General features: G+C 40.4%; 1 protein-coding gene across 1 annotated transcript; it reads left to right on the top strand.

Moving 5' to 3' along the window:
• Positions 1 to 10281: 10281 nt before the first annotated feature.
• Positions 10282 to 19411, top strand: tbata (thymus, brain and testes associated). The gene is made up of 9 exons (XM_070991014.1): positions 10282 to 10337; positions 10604 to 10799; positions 13599 to 13769; positions 13896 to 13984; positions 15317 to 15466; positions 15741 to 15822; positions 17382 to 17547; positions 17638 to 17678; positions 18486 to 19411. The coding sequence occupies exons 2-9, from the start codon at positions 10607 to 10609 to the stop codon at positions 18572 to 18574; spliced, it is 981 nt and encodes a 326-aa protein (XP_070847115.1). The 5' UTR covers positions 10282 to 10337; positions 10604 to 10606; the 3' UTR covers positions 18575 to 19411.
• The last annotated feature ends 373 nt before the right edge of the window (positions 19412 to 19784 follow it).

The raw sequence follows: 19784 nt of genomic DNA, 5'->3' as shown, positions 1-19784 counted from the left end.
TGTTTTTTTTTAATAATGCCAACATGAAAGACATGCAGCACAGGTGTAAATGCTGGCAGCATAATTGTGATTTGTCTCATGTAAAAAGCTTTCACGTGATTCTGCAAATTGCCTCGATCCATAAATGTCTTAGGGTAGCATGATCATTACAGTCCACGTCCCTGTGGGATATGAAATAAGAGGCTTTTTAAAATTCAATTGTATGAATCAGTTGCTTTTCCACATGACCATATTAATTTGTTCTTGTTCTGCATGTACTTTCATCGACAATTGTGTGACTCAACCCAGTCATTTTGAACTTAGTTAAGGAACGTGCAAATTCCAGAGTGACTCCTTTAAAAGATTTCAAAGAACACATTTGTGAGACAAGTTGTGCACAGGAAGTCTTTTATGCAGGCTTTTGGATACAAACATGCTCAGTCCTTCCAAAGGTGCTTTCATTCAGCAGCAGTTTAGCCTTGGACCTTTTCATTTTGAGAAATACGTTTTGTAAGAGGTCTCAAGTTCTTAACTCTCTCCAGGTGCAACATTGTTCTACGCCTCTCAATTCAGTTCAATTCAATTCAATTCAAACAACTTTATTTATCCCAAATACGGCAATTCAGTTTGCAGTCTCTAGTCAAATAACAAACAAACAAACAAAAGAAAAAAAAAAAAAGACAAATACAAGACAACACGTGTCGACCAAACAATTCACTCTGTCAGTGGCAGCAAGGCAGCGTGGCAGTGTGGAGACAGCAGCAGTATCCAGACCCCACGTGGGCCACAACAAAGAAAATTATAAAAATAAATACATTTTTCATATTACCTAATTGCTGCTATCAGCAGCATTTAACAGCTTGATAGCTGAAGGAATAAAAGAACTGGCGTATCTATTTGTTTTCCTTGGGGGGGCAAGAAACCGCCATCCTGAGGGCATTTTACAAAACTCCTGACATAGTATATGATCAGGACGGCCCATGACCTGTCTGGCTTTCTGGACTACACGTTTCTTCCAGAGGGAGTTCAGGTCTATCAGCTGAACTCCGATGATCTCCTGCATTTTCTCCTTCACTGGCAGTCCATAAAACCAGCAAATAAAAGAAAAAGTTAAAAGACTTTCAAAATACGAATGATGAAAACTACACCAAATGGTCTTAGAAACATTAAAAGAACCCAGCTTACGCAACAAGTATATCCTTTGTTGACCCCTTTTCACAATTGACTCTGTGTTTATGTCGAACTTAAGTTTGGAGTCAAACATGGTTCCTTGGTACTTATATGTTTCCACAATCTCAACATCATCTCCATGGATGGTGCTGGCTACTGGCTTAGGGCAATTCCTCCTGAAATCAATCACTAACTCCTCAGTTTTGGTCACATTTAGATCCAGGAAGTGATCATCACACCAGTTCACAAATGAGGAAAGTGCACAGCCGTGATCTGATTGAGCCCCCTGAAGAAGTGATACAAGGACAGTGTCGTCTGAGAATTTTACGAGAGATAGCTGTCCTCTTGCAAAGTCCTACAGCTGTCTGTGTACGTTTCCTCCATGCAATTGCTTTTCCTTCTTTAGGGTCATGAGCTTGTACATGACATTTGGTAAGATTTTGTGCATAATGGTGATGTTATGCATTATTTTATCCAAAAGATGTGCTTGTGCTGTGTCTTTTCACACCAGCCGGCAGTACACCAAGCTCTATGAGCATATTTAGTATGAATCAATCTGCATCACAGCCTCTGTTACACCAGAGCTGTTATTAATCACCTGCCCACCAGCTGTCACTGCTGAGCTCCTTTCCTGCCATCGGTGCTTGTTATCTTCCCACCTGCACACTCCTCATTAAGTCTCAGTGTACTGTATATAGTACTGTATATACAGAGGACAGATGGCAGTTATTGTCGACCAGATTGTATGTGTTACCGCAGTGTTCCAGACTTTGTAATGCCCTGTTTCCTGCCTGTAGGTCTGACAGCCTTTCCTTTGCTGACAAACCTCCATACTGGCGAATGTAATAGCTCTGCTACACTTGTAATGCCGTCAGAGTGTAGTTTTTTCTATCCTAGACAGCAAAAAAAAAAAAAAGCTTGACATTCTTTCGTTGGAGAACAGGACCCTTACAGGTTGATTGTGAGCGATGATATTCTGTAAATTTAGCCAGCTGCAGGTGTAATTTTCCCAGGTATGCTCATCTAGCTGTCAAGTTCTTTTCCAAACTGTTTATGCGCAGTATATTAATGGTTTTAAATTCAGAGGACAAATGCTGTCAAACATCCAGGCCATCAATCAATCATCTAGTAGTGAGGCTGCAGATCGTATATCGTATCTCATCCCTCCCCCATAGTGGCCTCAAAAAACACTGTAGAGCCAGTGTCTGGTTTGTCCTTTGTGGGCTACTGTAGAGTGGTGCAACATTATAACTATTATAAATATAACTGTTACAATATAATTTTACATTTTTGCCAATAGATCCACCTAAAGAAGAAGAAGAAGAAGAAGAAGAAGAAGAAGAAGAAGAAGAAGAAGAAGAAGAAGAAGAAGAAATCCTTTATTAGTCACATTTTTGACACACAACATGCAAAGTTAGACGGGGAAACTGCACACGCCATGCATATGTGAAATTAATTCTCCGCCTTTAACCTATCCTTGGTCCGTCCTTCCTCACGGCGGACCAGGAGCGGTGGGCTGCCCAGGGACCAGTTCCTTGTTGTCACCATTGGTCAGGTGGTGATCTTCTTGCATGTTTTTAGTGGGGGTATTTTTATGGAGGATAGGTGGGTGAGCACGGGGGGAACATGCAAACTCCACACAGAAAGGCCCCCTTTTTCCTCAAGCAGCAGGCACTGAAGGCATGGTGGAGGACATGCCACCAGCACCCACAGCGGGATTCAAACCGGGACCTTCTAGCTGTGAGGCGACAGTGTTACCACCTGTGCCACCGTGCCACCTACACACTGGACCTGTATGTGTTCTACAGTCTCCTCTCCATCCATATTTATTTTAATGAAGTACCTTAAGTATCTAGGTTTCATTATTATTTCACTAAGCAAGAATAGAGACATGAGATTGGATGAGATTATAACTAAATATAATGTATGTGGTAGCATATCAGATATCAGTAAATACAGAGTGCAACTGAGGCTGGCGGCAATGTCATTAGTTTGCAAAGTATTAGCAAAGTGTCTGACAGTTTAAAAATTTGACTGGATCATGGCTCAAGATGAAAAGTTCAACTTGGGAGGGGGCATGAATATCAAGTCATCTAACAGTTAATGAGAGATCACTCAAAACTTCAAATGTCAGCATCTGGTGACAGATGAAATGTCAGGGGATCACCAGAGTCAATAGGCAACATCCTCTGAGGGAGATATCTCACTGGATACGTGAAAACTTTGAGCTACTGGTGGTGCTAGATGAAAGGCCAGGGGGTCATGAGTGTGGATAGGATTCATGCTCTGGATACATGTCAGTCCATCTGATATTCTGTAAAAACCCAAAATGTCATCCTGCTGGTGACAGCAGAGGAAAAATCAAAGGATCGCCAAAGTCACCAGGGCTCATCCTCTGAGGACCACGACTGTGTCTACAGCTATACAATAGCAATCCATCCCATAATGGTTTAGATACTTCAGTCTGAACCAAAGTGATGGACCGGCCGACCAGCCGACAGAACAACATTGCCATCCATGGATACGTATGCCGCTAGCATAGCTAAAAACCTCAAGTGGCTGCTAACAATCAACATAGTTTTGCCTTTTTTTGAGAGAAGTCTAAATCGCTACATGGTATGAGTATTTTTTTAAATATGCAAATGAATTCAGAAATTGCAAAATCCAAGCAACACAACAGACACACAAAATCAAAGCCCCGTGGCTCATGGTGCTATGGCAACACCACAGCAGCAGGGACGCATCACGGAAAAGTCAAAGCGCTGTATTTATGTTGCTGCTGGGTGCGCTTTGATTTGCTGAGCCCTAAGTACAACAGAACAGCCTCTCTACATTCAACTCAATCATTTACCAAATGAAAAGACTGTTCGTGTGTGCCGAATACATGAAGTCAGAGAAGAGCTGCCAGCTTCATGTGCTGTCGATTCAACACAAAGCCAGTATTTCACTGTGTGAGAGTCAGACGGTGGGGGGGCGGAGGCATTCATTTCTACATGCTAATGAGCTGTTCGAGGTTAATGCCGACCTACAGCTGTGAAAAATACGTGTGGTTTTAAGTTGCTAAATTAATTAAGGACGATGACAGTGATCGCTGCCATTTCATACAGAAAAACACCTGTTGCTGAGCTTCACAAAATGTCAAGGAGCCGCTTCATCCTGCACTAAATCTTGTCCACTGAGACGGGAAGTTTTGCATTGATTACTGGCTGAAATGCGCTGCGGGAACGAATATCTCTTCTTTTTTTTTTAAATAGAAAAAGATGCCATGATAGAAATAAACACAGAAAAGTTAAAATGGGAAAAGAAACTTAAAGTGATTTGGTAAAATTCAAAGTGAGTTTCAGGACCTGATGTACTTCTTTTCTCATCCTGAGATGTCATGGCGGGGGTTGTCATACTGAAAAGGTCTCTCACCCTGGACAGACCAGATGACCTCTGCCTGAGGACTTCAGGCTATGCTGTGGCTCACTGGAGGGGGAGCCTCCAGTCAGTGACTTAAATGTTAACAACAAAATCAATACCAAACTCGCAGCGCACCAAGGGAAGCAAGAATGAGAGTCAAGTGTTCTCTCGAATTTGTGAAAAGCCCACCAGAGGCAGCTGACAGCATAAACTACAGTTTAAAGATCTGCGGTGTAGCTGTATCACCAGCATAGAAGTGGAGATTAATTAATATAGTGTATAATTACGTGTTCTAGAAGCAGCAGAGAATTTGAGTTCCAAAGAAGAAAATTAGGAAACCTTTGTCTGCACAGTGTAAGTATTTGGCTTGGGTTGGGGAACAGTTGTGTACCAAAGTTCAAAGTCTTGTCGACCCATCCATCCATCCACCCCCACTGCCTGTATGAAAGAATACAGCCACTACAGGGCTTTGTCACATGAATGTGTCATTAATGGGCATCTTTTGTGAAACATTTCTGTTCTGTTTGATGATGAAATAACTCAAAAAGAAATCACATTTTGCAGGAGTGGCTGTAGAGAACTGGCTAATATCAGAGCTAATGGTGTGAAATGAAACCAAAACATTCTGTCCTGTTTTATTGTTGTGTTTCCTTTAGATTTTCAGACTAGCCTTTACTTTTGAAATCTGTGATGAGGTGATTTAAGCTTATGTAGCCCTGGAAATGTCCTGTAACATAGCATTGAAATCTAGAACTAGGTCCTCAGCAGAGAGTTGTTTAGAGAGTGAGTTAAAAAAAAAACTGAATAAAGAAACAAGAGTCAAACAATTTAGGAAGTAGTTAAACAACCACGAATAATAGGCATAAGAAGAGGCAAACATTTGAAAAACCTTTGAATAAACTGTAGATGAAAACATAAAAGATTGCAGGTTTATCAAGATGCATATCTGCTCTTAAACTGTCTGCACTGATGTGTTGGAACTTTAACTTGAATCCAAAACATATTTCATATACTAATAATAAAGTCTAATATAATATACCTTTAACCTGTGATGTTAATAAAACCAGAGGGGAGCGTACAGCGCTCACATGCATACACATTTGTTCGTTGAGGACAGCACTCTGCATGCTCCACTGAAGGCCTTGAAGATAAGGCCATTTTTACAAAACCAGTTACATTTCGATGCACACTGCACCGCCTCAAGATTCCCATTTCCTGAGAATCCTATTTCCCATTTGATGAGAATCATGACCTTACACACACTGTAATACAAATTCTGTGCTGTTCTTTTTTAAATCAATGCATTTAAAGTATATTTATCATTTGCCCACTGCAGAATGTTGAGGGGCTCGAAACACATTTTAATTTCTCCAGTGCTTGAAGTGCAAAGAAAACGTGCAAGCACTCTCCTTTATCCACATGTCAGCCTGTGGTTCAGCCAGAATCAGCATATCATTAAGTGCATTCAGAATTTCTACAGTGAAAAAAAAAATCTCAGGGATAATGCTGATGACCACAGCACACATTATTTTAACCAAAGGGACAATCATTTCAATCATTAGAGTAAAAAAATATTGACTATGTATGCTAGCGGGGCCGGGATGCTCTTAGTTCCTTGTATTCCCAGTGGAGAAGCAGGCAGGTGAGAACAGGAACAGGTGACCATCACATTTTAAGCCTGCTGGTAATGCGGTTCATTTAGGGCCATTATGAATCGGACAATATGGAGAGGGCCGAAAAGAGTACTGGCAGCTGGTGAGAATTAATGGTGCACAAGAAAAGTCCCAGTACACCAAGGAGTAAAATGAAGAAGTGATGGTACTGCATAGCGGTGAGAACCAGCCCACTTTGAACAATATCATTTCTCTTTCCTAAGAACAGGAAGGCCTCTTGTCTTGAGGATTGATCCATTACGATTCCTACACAATGAGGCAATTGAAATCCATGTTGTGATCTTAGAATTATAAATTTGGGAAAGGAAAATGTTCAGAGTCAGTCTGGAACATGGCTCTACAAGGTTCTACCTGCAAAGCAGCCAAACAGCAACTAGTGCTTGGAAGTCACAGAAGGCAACCAATCAGGTTGCATTTTTTATGTCTTTGTTTGAACCTTTAGCTACCATGAAAGAATAGCCCGCTGATGATAATTATAGCACTCATTCAGCTGCTTGTCAGCTAGAATTAATGTCATTATGGGTAACGAATAGCTACTGTGACTTGTTTAGAGATGACAGCAATGAAAGCCATCAGGTTTCTAGTTAGCCAGTTGCTGAACATGTTTAATCTGATACACTAAAATAATAGTGTGCTGGTGGCATTGATGCTCCGACAGCTTGTGCAGGCCAAAAAAAAAAAAAAAAAATGAGGCAAATCTGGGGGCAGAAAGAGACCAGACAAATACAGAAAAGGGGGGCAGCAGACAAAGGCACAGAAAAGACGTCAGTTCAGATCTTTGATGTGACCAAATGTTTCTGTGTGTGAATTTAGAGCACGATGCTAAATGTGTCCAAATATCCCTTCAGTAAATCTTGAACAGCCTTAGCAGACAGAACCTCACTGTATATCAGTTTTGTTCTGTGGGATGTAAAAGCTTTGAAACACCACTCTCAACATCACAGATAGAGGCAAATCAACCCAAGGTCACGATGTGTCATGAAATGTAAAGTAGCTCATGTAAAGGTCTAACCGTCAGCTTTTATTACATTTTTATTACACAGTATGAGATTGTACAATGCAGTACAGCTGTATTTCCCTCCATGCTACATACACAGAAACTGTACTATAAAAAGACAAAGAAATTAAATCAAATAATATAAGCTAAAGTCATGTGAATGAATATGTAAATGTATGAACAAATATCTCCATACTATTCCCTATATTTGATTTATTCCTTTGTACAAATAAGCCTGCTGGTGGTGTAGTCGATCAAAAACAGTATATGTAGCATCTGGGGACACACATAGCTTAATACACACACCAACATACACACTGGTGAGGCTAAATTTGACAAAGGCGGACATTATTCAGCTGAAGAAGACATAACACTCTCCCTTCAACAGCCTTCAATTTCAATTTGAAAAAGGGAAGAAAAAAATATTTTCGTTTCATCTAGACAGGTCTTGTGTGTCTCTGGGCCATAAAGGAAGGTGCTTAACTAAAGATTTTTAAGTGATCTGGTGCATTTAGATGCAAATAAACACGGATCAAACAACTGTCTGGGGGATTAGATTCTAAATAGGCCTAATGATCATTCCACCAAATGTAAATAAGTGCTTCAGTGCAGGCCGTTGCAAAGGTCATTCACTCATGGAAACCACACTGAGATTTTCCTCAAATAAAGTTTAAATCCCCTCTGGCTATGCACCAAGTCTGAGGGGGGAAAAGTTTCGCACATCCTGCAAATCAGCCAAAAACTTTAGACAGACAGAGAATTAAGCACCTGCTCCACCAAGTCCCCCCTTTTAAGTTCTTTCTCTGGTTTTTGTACAGTTTTGAAAAAGCTACAGCCTGGAGAGCTGCTGATAGGAATGGGTTATTTCCATGACACACCGTGTCACCATCGTGTCACCATCGTGTCACCATTCACTTCTTTTCACTGGCCAGTAATGAGCGTCACCTGGAGATAACAACCTTGTCACCTGACAGGAAACTAATATTAGATCATTCTGGAACACCCAGACTGACAACTTTCCTTTTTAACTTTTAACCACAATCACAGCACGACCCCTGCGGTGGCGATGTCGGTCAGTCAGTCGGTCCACCACTTTGGTCCAGACTGAAATATCTCTTGTTCGGACATTCCCATAGTTCCCATGGTTCCCAGAGGATGAATTCCAGCGACTTTTGTGATCCCCCAACTTTCACACCCCAACAAGGTTGACATTTGCGTTTTTTGTTGGTGAAAAGTCACCACATTGCCCCCCTCAGGATGCTTCGCAATCACTCTGGTGATCTCTGGTGTAAGTTTAGCACGTGCTAGCGGTCAAGCTAGCAATAATGAATATGCAATATCCGGTTAGATTTTGAAATAACACTAAGAACAACAGTGCATTGTGACATGGTTGCAGTTCTGTTACGTTTAGGTACCAAAACTACTTGGTTAGGTTTAGGAAAAGATCCTGGTTTGGGTTGGAATGAGTATGTTAGGTACATACTTCAGTTTCGTACTTTAGCTACATACATTATGTTAAGAAACTTCAGTTACGTATGGCACTTAGCTTTATTTACAAATGTCACAAGTGTCAGCTTGATGGTCGCAATGCAGGAAAATGCGGGTAGGTCACCAAAGCCATTACTGACAACTGACATTTAAGAGGCATGCTGCCAGTTAGATGTTGTGGGGCATGCTAGGAGATGATTAGCTTATCTCAACGTAAAATCTGGAAGCAGGAAACAGCTGGCGCCACAGTGCCTCATGACTTCATCATACAAGCCTGAGAATCATGCAGTTCCCACACACTGTAGGTTGTAATAGAGACAAGACAAATAACAGTGCATTACTTGACCAGATGTCTTTTTATCTTCTTAGTTTTTAGTCCAAGTTTTTCTCGTTTTTTAAGAGCATGAGAAAGTCACAACTTTGCAATCGTGGGTGCCTTGAACATTAATGTTTCAGTACTTTTATCACATCTTCTATCAGGGACTTTAGACTTGAGAGAAGTTCTTTTATTCCCCAGTTAGTTTAGACGAGTAATCAAGGTCTTACACTTTGTCAGGATTTAGGTTGAAATTGATTTTTTTGCATGCCTAGTCACAAATTTCATTAGACTTGTAGACAGACAGACAGACAGACAGACAGACAGACAGACAGACAGACAGACAGACAGATGTCCTAACTGTGTAAAGTCAAAGCAGAGAACTTTTTAGTGACGCCCGCAAAGAAACGAAAGCGCTGCCGTTGCTTTGCTGCTGACGTTGACGCTGATTCTGACCCCAAAACAAAAAATGTTAAGAGACATAATCTACTGATGTTACTGGATTACTGTTAATGTCTGGTGGAACAGGCCAAGACTTCAAATATAGTCTCCTCAAGTTTGAACATCACAAGTCCTGTGTGTGTATATGTGTGTGTGTGTGTGTGTGTGTGTGTGCGTGTGTGTGTGTGTGTGTGTGTGTGTGTGCGTGTGTGTCAGCCTCAAGGCTACAAAGCTTTTGTAAGTAAGATCAGCTCAGTTACAAGGTGCGCCATACCTAGGAAACAATAGAAATCAATAAAAAACAAAAAACAAACAAACACAGAAATACAGCACAATGAACAAAAAACAAAGCCCAGAATGGAGATATGTAAAAAGGCTTTCCTTTGAAAATGAAACATCCGTCTCAGCTGACAGTTACTGAGATTTAACTAAGGACAATGAATGGACACATTCATGGACACAAGCCACAGGCAGGAGGATAATTGAAAGATAAATTTTCAATTCCAGAGCAAATAATATTATATTCATATCCACACTAGATGCTGCAGCAAAGTGGTGAACTAAAACATTATTTTGGTCGAAAGTGAAGTGCCTCGGTCACACATATTCATATCCACTTCTTCTTCCATCAAATTAATGTTGAAAATTTGAAATGACTAGTGCAATCTCCATTTGACTAAGTCCTTTAATTGAACATCAGAAAATAAAATGTATTATGAGGTGTGTGTGAAAATCCTCTCTGAGTAATGTGAACACCAGTCACTCAGTGTGTACGGATGCCATTGTTTCTTGTTTAGTTTAGGTTTCTTAGCAACAAAAGCAACACAGAGCACCAAGTACAAAAGGTTTGAGCTGGAGGCTGCTATCTGAGGTAAAATGGTTCTTCATTTCTTTATTTTCCTTGGTATTTCTTCTTGTTAGAGTACAAAACATTTTTATCTGCTTGAGTAGTCTTTGTCTTGCTCCTTGTACGTTCAAGTTTGTAAAGGTTTTTTTTAATCATGTGCGGTCACAACTTTTCAATCACAAGTGCTTAAAGTAATGTTTCAGTATTTCCATCACGCCGCCTCAGAAAAGGACTTGAGAGTTTTTCTGTTATGCCTTCTGACTTATAAAAACCTCCGTCTGTCATTCCAGGACATGTCAACTTTGCAGAGTCCAGACACCCGGGAGTCAGCCGGAGAGAGGTTCTTCAGTCAGACTAATCAGGTGCCGTTCACCGCTGAATTTAAAAAGACGCAGACGACATGTAGTCCACGCTTCGGTGCCTTGAGTCATCACTCATTCTTCTCCCGACACAACCCACATCCACATAGGGTGAGACATATTCAAGGTGAGCGAATTGATTTGAAAGTTAAACCAAGCTTTGCCACATGCTTCCCTAAATCACAGTAAATTAATGTATTTTCTCATTCATCTGTGCAGTACAGACATCAGTTGGTGTTTTGAACCTTTATTTATGATTTCCCTGGGTATTTGGCTGCAGTACACATGAAGCACCCTCAAGAAATAAAGTCAGCAGATCATTCTGGTTCTCATCTAGGTTTTCAAAAGTTGTTTTCAAATAATTATCAGCATGATAAATGACATTTTACTGGAGCCTTTATTGGAGTTTAACTGCTCACAATGACAGTGCTAAATGCAGATGTTTGGTGCATATAATGTTCACCAGCTTAGTTTAGTATGCTGCATGCAAATTAGCACTAAGCTGAAACAGCCGAGGTTGATGCGAATATCAAATTTGACCTGATGGTAACTCTAGGTGAAAAATCAGGGGATCAAATGTTTTACAATTTATCTTCTGGAGGTCACTAATGTGCCAACTTTCACAGCGGTCCAACCAATAGTTGTGGAGATATTTTGATAACCAAAAATGTCAACCTGGTGGAAAAGTTACCAAAAATGTCAGGATACATCATCTAGGAACCAAGAATGGCATTACAGAATTGTGCCAATCCATGACAGATGTTTAGACAATTCATGAATATCCGTGCTAGATGTCATGCAAGTCAATTCAGTAATTGTTTTCGAAACACGTTGCAAAACTGGAGTTTTTAAACAGTGATGGAAAGAGTACTGGAATATGATACTCAAGTAAAAATGTGTAAAAATGTACTTAAAATGTACGTAAAAAGTAAGTCAGTTACACCTGAAATAAACACTTCTTAGGCTAAAATTGCATTCAGTGTCTATGCAACAGCACTAGTGGAACAACATCGCATCACTGAACCCTGATGTCCAAATGCACATTAGCAATTTTTGACAGACAAATCACCAATAAAACAACAAAGAGCTATGGAGACCATGGTGGGTGCAACAAGCAATATTAGAGAACAGAAATCAAATAATGCCACTTTAACAGCAGAAAACATCACAGCTGCACAGTTGTGCAACAATTAGTGCACACATACACACCCACATGTTGCAAGGCAATGGAGTGGTTGTGGACCTATCTGTAGTTGTTACATGTGGACCTGTCTGGACGTCATTCTCTCAACCTTGTGCACCATGGAGTTCCCAACAATCTGCTCTTTGTTCGACTTCTCTGCTGGACCATTCCCAGTTAATATTATAGACAGTCCTCTAAACTTCTCTGTCCCATTATAGCCAGTCCTCTTGGCCTCTCTGTCCCATTACTATTAGCAGAACACAGGACAGGAATCAATGCAGATCTAGGCAACAAGTTTATTTCACAAAGAAAACACAAAAACACTACAATCTTGAACAGGAGGGATAATCTGTGACGAGGCTGTCTGGAGGTGAAAGGGAACAAAAGGCTGGGGCTGAGGCGAGAGGCTGAGCGTGGCAGGCAGGAGAGTGAAAAGGCCGGTCGCTGCAAGAAGACAAAAGAAAAAACAAGTGGATTATAGCAAGGCAAAGTTTCAAACCTGAGCGCCAAAAACCGGTAGGAGATCAAAAAGGCCTGGACGTTACCACTGGTGGATCAACAACGAACTGGCGAAGAATGGAGAGAGGAACCACGCTTTTATACTGCAGTGATTGGAGTAATGGCAGTCAGGTGCGCAGATTGCTGAGGCAGAGCAGGAGTGTGGAGATCAGGAGAGTGACAGGAGCCACGCCCAGCCAGGGGAAACCAGATGGGAGGGGGAAACTGAGGACGGGAGCAAAAGCAAACAGGACAACAGACACCTAACAATTACAGCCAGTCCATTCAACCTCTGTCCCACTGCACTCCTCAGAGTTGTCCAGCAGAAAGTCCTCACACTTCACTGACAGAAGACGTTTCTCAGCAGGGAAACAAATGTGGAAATCACTGCTGGAGGATCCACTGGGAGTATTTTAGCATTTACCCAAACCAGCATGCACCTGTTGGTCATGCAACATCTTGTGTGGGGTCACTGATTAAGTTTGATGCAACCTTTTCTTTTGACCATGGCAAGGTACAGTAATGGCTGACAGAGGAAAAAATGTTATATTCAAAATAAAAAAATGCATTTTATTTGTACCAGAACTGCATATTTAAAAACTGAACTAACCTATTGTTATTATGATGCCTGTCCTGCCCACTCTCGTGGACTTTGAGTTACAGTTAAAGTCTAGGATGTGAATACAGTGGAGCATTTAGCATCTAATAGCACCTTAAAAAGTCTATGGAAATTGTGGTGATGATGTATTTAGAGCTTTTTCTGCTTCCCCAAAGTTGTACTTGGCTTGTGCATTGTCAAACAATCAGTGCAATCAGAAAACTGTTACCTTTGGATGATGTTTGGAACTGAATAACAACAGTCTGTTTATGCACTGTTTGAGTTGATTACTTGTCACAGCTCATTATGCCTAAAGCATTAATTCAGCTGTCAACCAAGTCCTTATTCTGACATTGCTGTTGAAGTATTCCTTCCTGTGATGGGTTAAATCCACACACACTGTGCATTAAATATTTCAGAAGTAGCTCTATGGGCCCCTGGAATAGCAATAAGGCACATGAAAGAGATGATTGCATTATTGGCAGAGAAGTAGGTTTCATTCCAGAGGTTCTCATGAAGTTGTCACCTTTAGTCTCAGCAGGAATTTTTCTTTTATTTCCACAGGGCAGCCCATTGATTGCCCCACACATCTGAAGCACTATATGTTGAGTGTGAACTGTGAATATATGCCTTTCTTTCTGCCACAGGACTCAACGGGAGGCCCGTTTGCATGGTGAGAGATGATTGGTACGTCACATCATCATTATTTCCTCATCCACTTCTGAAGAGCCACGTCCTGAGGACAGCAACTGATCCGTCCTTTACTTTTCCACGTGCTCAGAATCTTTATGGAGTCAGTAGTGACAAAAACAAATCAGGTATGTTTACACTCATACACAGTGGCTACATTTTCTCCTTAATTTTCGGAAGGTCTGCCTTCAAAGAAGAGTTTAATGGGAGTAATGAGAGAATAACTAGATTCATTTCCCCCTTTCATTTCACAGCGCTATTTTCAGAAGCTTGGAGGGATGAACTTAAAGAACTCGCTGCAAAAGTCAGTTTGTCTTCTCAAGCACAAAAGGACAAAACACAGGTATGATTAGTGCTGTACTCTGAAATATGTGCAGGGTTACTGAATGGCACAAAAAGCAGCAGATTGCCCAAATATGCCTGAATTTTCAACAAAATGTCCTGTTTTTTATGATCAGGGTCACTGTCAGAGATAGTGTCCACACCATTTGTTTGAGTGTGACATACAGTCGCACTGTGGCCAGTAGCTTGTTGAATTATTGATATTCAGTGTCTGACAATGACAAAAGAACAGTAATGCTGGACATGTGGAAGACAAGGTTTTGTCATAATAAAGAACATCAGCGCTCATGCCACACATTGCATGTATTTATCCTCTTCAGGTAAACAATAATTTATTTGCCAGTTCAAGGGGGCAAAGAGACGTCCCACATTGATTCCCAGAGGTAACGCTTCTTCCCAGGTTGTGTAAACCCACAACAAGCTCAGTCAATCGAATGTTTCAGATTCTGGTTGGATATAGCTAGGGTCATGGTCAGGGTTGAGGTGTGCCTAAGACGCTTATCCTTAATTACCCAGGAGATGTCAGTTGCCAGAGCATGAACCTGACAAAACTATATTGACAAATGCTGCTGGGTAGAGTTTATGGAAATCATTTTGTGAGAGAGCCACAGGTGCATTTCCATTCACCTGGTTTTTATGTGCATTTTGAATTTTGTGCACACAAGTTGCAGAAAAGCAGAAAACAATATCTATATATATATTGCAAAATTATTTTGGAACTTGGCCGGAGTGGAAAAGTTGGTGTATGAATGAAAGCAGAATGCAATGAAGTGCGACTGAAAGACTCAGCAAATTAATCATGTTCAACTTAAACTTCTGCTGAAGCCTCTGCTCCACTAAAGAGATGAAAAATGGCAACAGAAAAAAAAAAAAGTGATCTTTGTGCAGCAGAAACAAGCATAAATGGCATATTTCCATCATGTTTTCAAATTGCTTTCCACCATTCGAGGTTGGACTTGTGCTCTTTTAATTATGTCATTTTGTTGCACTCTCCTCTTTTGCAATAGTATAATGGCACCTGCATTAGCATTAGCACCTCCTAGTTATCTCTAAGATTCATAAAACAGCAGTGGATGGAAATGTACAGAAATTCCCATTTTCTTTTGCCAATTTTCAGAAAATCCTATTAAAATGCATGCTAGATTTGGATGACTTATGTTGACAGAGCTAATTAGCTAATGTTAGCCTGCTAACACCAATATTAGCGTGTTGGCATTGCCATTGTGAACATATCTGGCTCCTAACTTATAGTTTAAAATAATGAGAAAAGGTTAAACTGGTATATATTTTAAAGCAAAGTTTCTGTACTGGAGAGCATGATTTTGTTTTCCAGGAGCAACCAGAAGAAGAATTAGTCCGCCGAAAGACTCAATATTCAGCTGTAACCGGGAGAATCATCCCTCCGTCCTCCAAGTCTTATCAGCGCAGATCCCATTCCCAGCGCCTGGTCTATCCTCAGCCCTTTCATGATCAAGAGCTCATGGTAAAATACTCTTCCACTGATGTTTAGCTCTTCCACAGTTGGATTAAGTGTCATTTGTGGTAATATGAGGTTGAAATGAGGCACAGCCATTTAGTCCAGAGATGAAGGATTAGCAGCAGATCAAAAGGAGCTTTCTGAACATCATGAAAATTCTCCAGAGCTCACGTTTTTTTTCAAGAGGCTATGCTGCATAATTACCTTCCAAAACAGCTCTGTCACTAGGCATCTTAAGAAATTCAGATAAAACTTAAATATATATTTATGTGGCTTGCAGGTGCTGGAGCTGCTCTGTCAGATCCTGCAGACAGATTCCCTGTCCGCAGTCCAGCAGTGGCTTCTGCTTGCAGGCCAAAGAGGTAAAATGCTTCTTCATTCCTTATAAAGTAATTTTATAGAAGCTGAAAAACATTTGGGGTGGTACATGCCAATTTGTTATAGCACTGTTATAGTGCAGTGTTACATACATGCAATATAATTCAGAATCACTTCAACCATCACAATTAATTTGACAAACAAAATGTTCAGAAATGTGTCTCATTTCTTAAGTCAATTCTTCTGTCAACGAGGTCATGTTTTCCTCCTGTTTGTTCGTATTGGTAGAATTTCTCAAGCATTGCATTAATGGTGAAAACTTAAGCAACAGAGGCTGAAATATCTTGACCTTTTGTTCCTGGTTCAGGTCGAACTCTGAAAACAGTGGACACTGTAATTCCCACAGTGCAGTAGAATACTTTCACTCTAGCCTCACTGCCAGAAAAATCCTTTCAAACCGCACAGCTCCGGGTTGTGTTGTCTTCTCTCCCCTGGTAATTGAATGATTGGTTCATCCCATTATGAATAAATTGACCATTATATTGTAAAATCAGCTTTCCCCTCAAATATCGACAGACAGATGCACTGGTTTGAATTTATTAGATATCTTGACATTTTTGCTATTTTCTAATGCAGGAGTTTTCAACATCTGACACTTGCCTATATTTGTTTACATATTGGCAAACATGCACCAATTAAAGCATGCCAAATTAGCTATTGTCATCACTGTGTTCCTGGATGTGCAGACAACTATCACTGGATTTCTGTGATACTGAAGACAACTTAAAACATCAAGATTCTCACACAGAGTTCACTGATTGAAGTCTCAGAGGAGGAGTATGATTTTTGAGTAAACTGGCAGGATTTTAATGTACCTTAATCTAATCTAATCTAATCTAATCTAATCTAATCTAATCTAATCTACTTTAAGAGAAAGGGCACCAGCTGCATATGGTGGGACAACAGCGTGCAGATGCATTCATGATGAAGCAGTTTTCTAACCCTTTTCTAGCATGCAGGGCAGCTTATATTGCTCTGCATCATGTTTTCTCCTCTGCAAAGGCGCCCTAGATGGCACTTTATCACCCTAACCGTGCTTGCACACTGGGCCACTATAGAGGTCACTTTATCAAGCTTATCTACGGTACCATAGGGGCATCCAAGAGAGTACTTCTGCTGCATCTTTGTAACATGGGCGCCATTGAGCTGATTAAAGCTAAATTAAAATGTTTGAAGACCCCATACACGTGATTCCAACCCAATTATTTTAACAAATCTTTGCTTCAGGACAGTGATATAAAAGTATATTGCTGCTGCATAAGTACTGCAGCTCAGTAGTCAGTAATTTACTGTAAATCTACACTTAAAATAGGCCAGTATTGTAAATTGAACTTATCGGTGTTTTTATCTGTTAACCCATTGAACACTTAAAGACAGAAAAAACCTGCTGTCTTCTTCATGGTTAATTACTTCAGAAATTGCTTTTTGAGTGCATCGGGTTAATACTGCTGTTTAAATTAACCAGCCAAAGAGCATGTAATTGGTCAGGTGGCACGCTGCATTGCTCAACTGTTTTCCTGGTATTGATGTGGTGCACCTTCAGAGAAAGACCTGGTGATGGGGATGATCAGAAAAGCTCTGGATGGTGTCGACCTCTCAGGCCATCGTCAGCAGAACTTCCAGCAGCTCCAGGCTCTTCATCCTGGGGCATCTCCGCTGGTATATGGTCCATCGTTCGACCAGTCGTGGAGAAAACCACAGAGAATGCGGTCGGGATGATCTCTTGAATTTTCATTCTGGTTCTTTAATATTTCAAGCTCAGTGTGTCCAACATTTTTATTATTTTTTCTATCCCTTAGCTCATACAGAGTGAACCAAATTTCCAGCAATGACAAGCCAGGTAACTATGATGTATACCTCTCTCATTCTTTGTTGTTTATTAGTGTAGCAGAGCATTTTGGCTCTTTTCCCTTCTGCCTTCTGTGTTACCTTTAATATAAAAAAAACCCCATCAGAGTTTGTGTGTATCCTTGGATTGGTGGTGGTTCCCAGTCCTGGAATCCAATAAAATCCCTCTGCCATCAGCTTGTTTGAAATGTTCTTTTTTTTTCTTACTTGAAATTCACTTTTTTCCTCCAGTGACTTTCTTTTGGCTTGGCCCTCATGACTGGCTGTCTTTGAATCACAGTTTTTCAAAAAGTCTGTACATCAGCAATATAGGATTGCTCATTCCACCCTGCTGATCTCACTCCACTAACATTCAGCTTAGATCCTTCTGCGTTAGCTGCTTCCTCCATTATTATTAATGACTGGTAAAAAACTGTGTGAGGCATGAACATTTTTCAGCTTCTGAAGAGGGGTTTGACAGAAAAAGTTTGAGAACCGCTGTATTATAGGAGATAAGAGATTATAACCAAATACAAAAAAAAAAACTCTTGGATTTTTATTTATTTATTTATTTATTTTGGAGAAATACTCATACTGTACAACTGCGTTCGTCCTTCTTCGAATTGTCTGTACCAAGCAAGAGGCTAAAAAGAACCAGCTTCACAACAAGGATAAGTGGGAGCTGGAACATTTAGATTGAACACTTGTGTGAGCTTGTTATGTAACAAGTTTTCTGTAGAACAGATGAACCTGTGGCAAACGCATACAGTACACTCTATTATTGTCCTTGCACAACTCTGACTCAAGTATTCTGTTGCAGAGATGATTGGAGATGCAGAGGTCCTTGAAGTCCATGCAGAAGGTCAGAATCATCAAGATCATCCACTTCAGCACACGGAGGACGTGTAGAGTTCTGTCATCTCCATCATGGCGATAATTTGATTGGTTTGATTGGTTCCCGTGTGGGTCCCATGTAGCGTATTTCCTTTTTAGATGTTCGTAAGAGTTCTCCATATTTCATTTGCACTTGTTTAATACAATGCAGGTTTGATAGTGTTACATGACACTGGATGATGTAACATAATTAGACATCACTTGGCTGGGGGATGGTGCTTTGACACAGGGAAAAGCAGAGTGACAAGTTTAACTAGTGTAACCTGTTTGCAGGGAAATAAAAGTTTGCTGTGTATAATTACAAGACTATTCTATAGAGAATTGATGTATGCAAAAATCATTTAAAACTTCTTTTTTCAAAAAAATCATGCTATATGGCTCAAGGGATGATAAGCTTGGGCTGTGCATCCACCACTTTGTTCCAGATTGGGACAGACAGTTATGGCTTGCAGATGATGTTACCTGACAACACTGGTGACTTTTGTCGACCATGAGGTTCGTCATTCACGGTTTTGAGTGAAATGTTTTGACAGCTATTGAATAAATTGCCATGAAAATGTTTGCAGACATTAATGTTGCAGTCAAATCTTTCATTTGTCCAATACTATATACTGGTGTATGACCAAAGACCTGCAAAATGGTTGCCATTCCCAGCAGCCTCTACTTTAGTGTTGATTAGCACTGTTTTCATGCTAGCATGCTAAAATAAGAAGACAACATTATACCTGCTTAGCAACAGTGTTTCAGCAATTAAAGTCCATTCAATTTAAACTATGTCACAAACCTCCTGTACATCATGCTTTGTGATTGTTACCATGTTAGCATGCTAATGTTAAGCTAAGGCACAGCTTTTTCTAAATGCAGCCTCACAGTCTTGTTTTAACACAATGCATTGTGTCCTTATATACATGCCTTCTATTTCTCAAATATGACAAACAGTAGGAAAATAGTTGGCTTCTCTTCAACCGGGGTGAAACAATGTGAGTGTGTTAAACGGCACTTCTGATACCAGCTGGTGCTATCAGCAATGTACCAAACCTCCTTTTCTAAATGCATATAAGTCACCAGCAGACCTGAGTTTCTTTTCTTTTTTCTTTCTTTTTCTCTCAAGAAGAGTTGATGAGACAAGTGCCCAAGGCCATACTTATGTGACTTTAATGATACAGTGGGCCTGAGAAATTCATGAATAATGCATGCCTTGATTTGCATCATTCTGTATCATACT

This window comes from Chaetodon trifascialis, chromosome 21, assembly GCF_039877785.1.
Source record: "Chaetodon trifascialis isolate fChaTrf1 chromosome 21, fChaTrf1.hap1, whole genome shotgun sequence".
Classification (NCBI taxonomy): Eukaryota; Metazoa; Chordata; class Actinopteri; order Chaetodontiformes; family Chaetodontidae; genus Chaetodon; species Chaetodon trifascialis.
The sequence above is the reverse complement of the archived record's forward strand: the minus strand, read 5'-3'. Positions and strand labels throughout refer to the sequence as shown.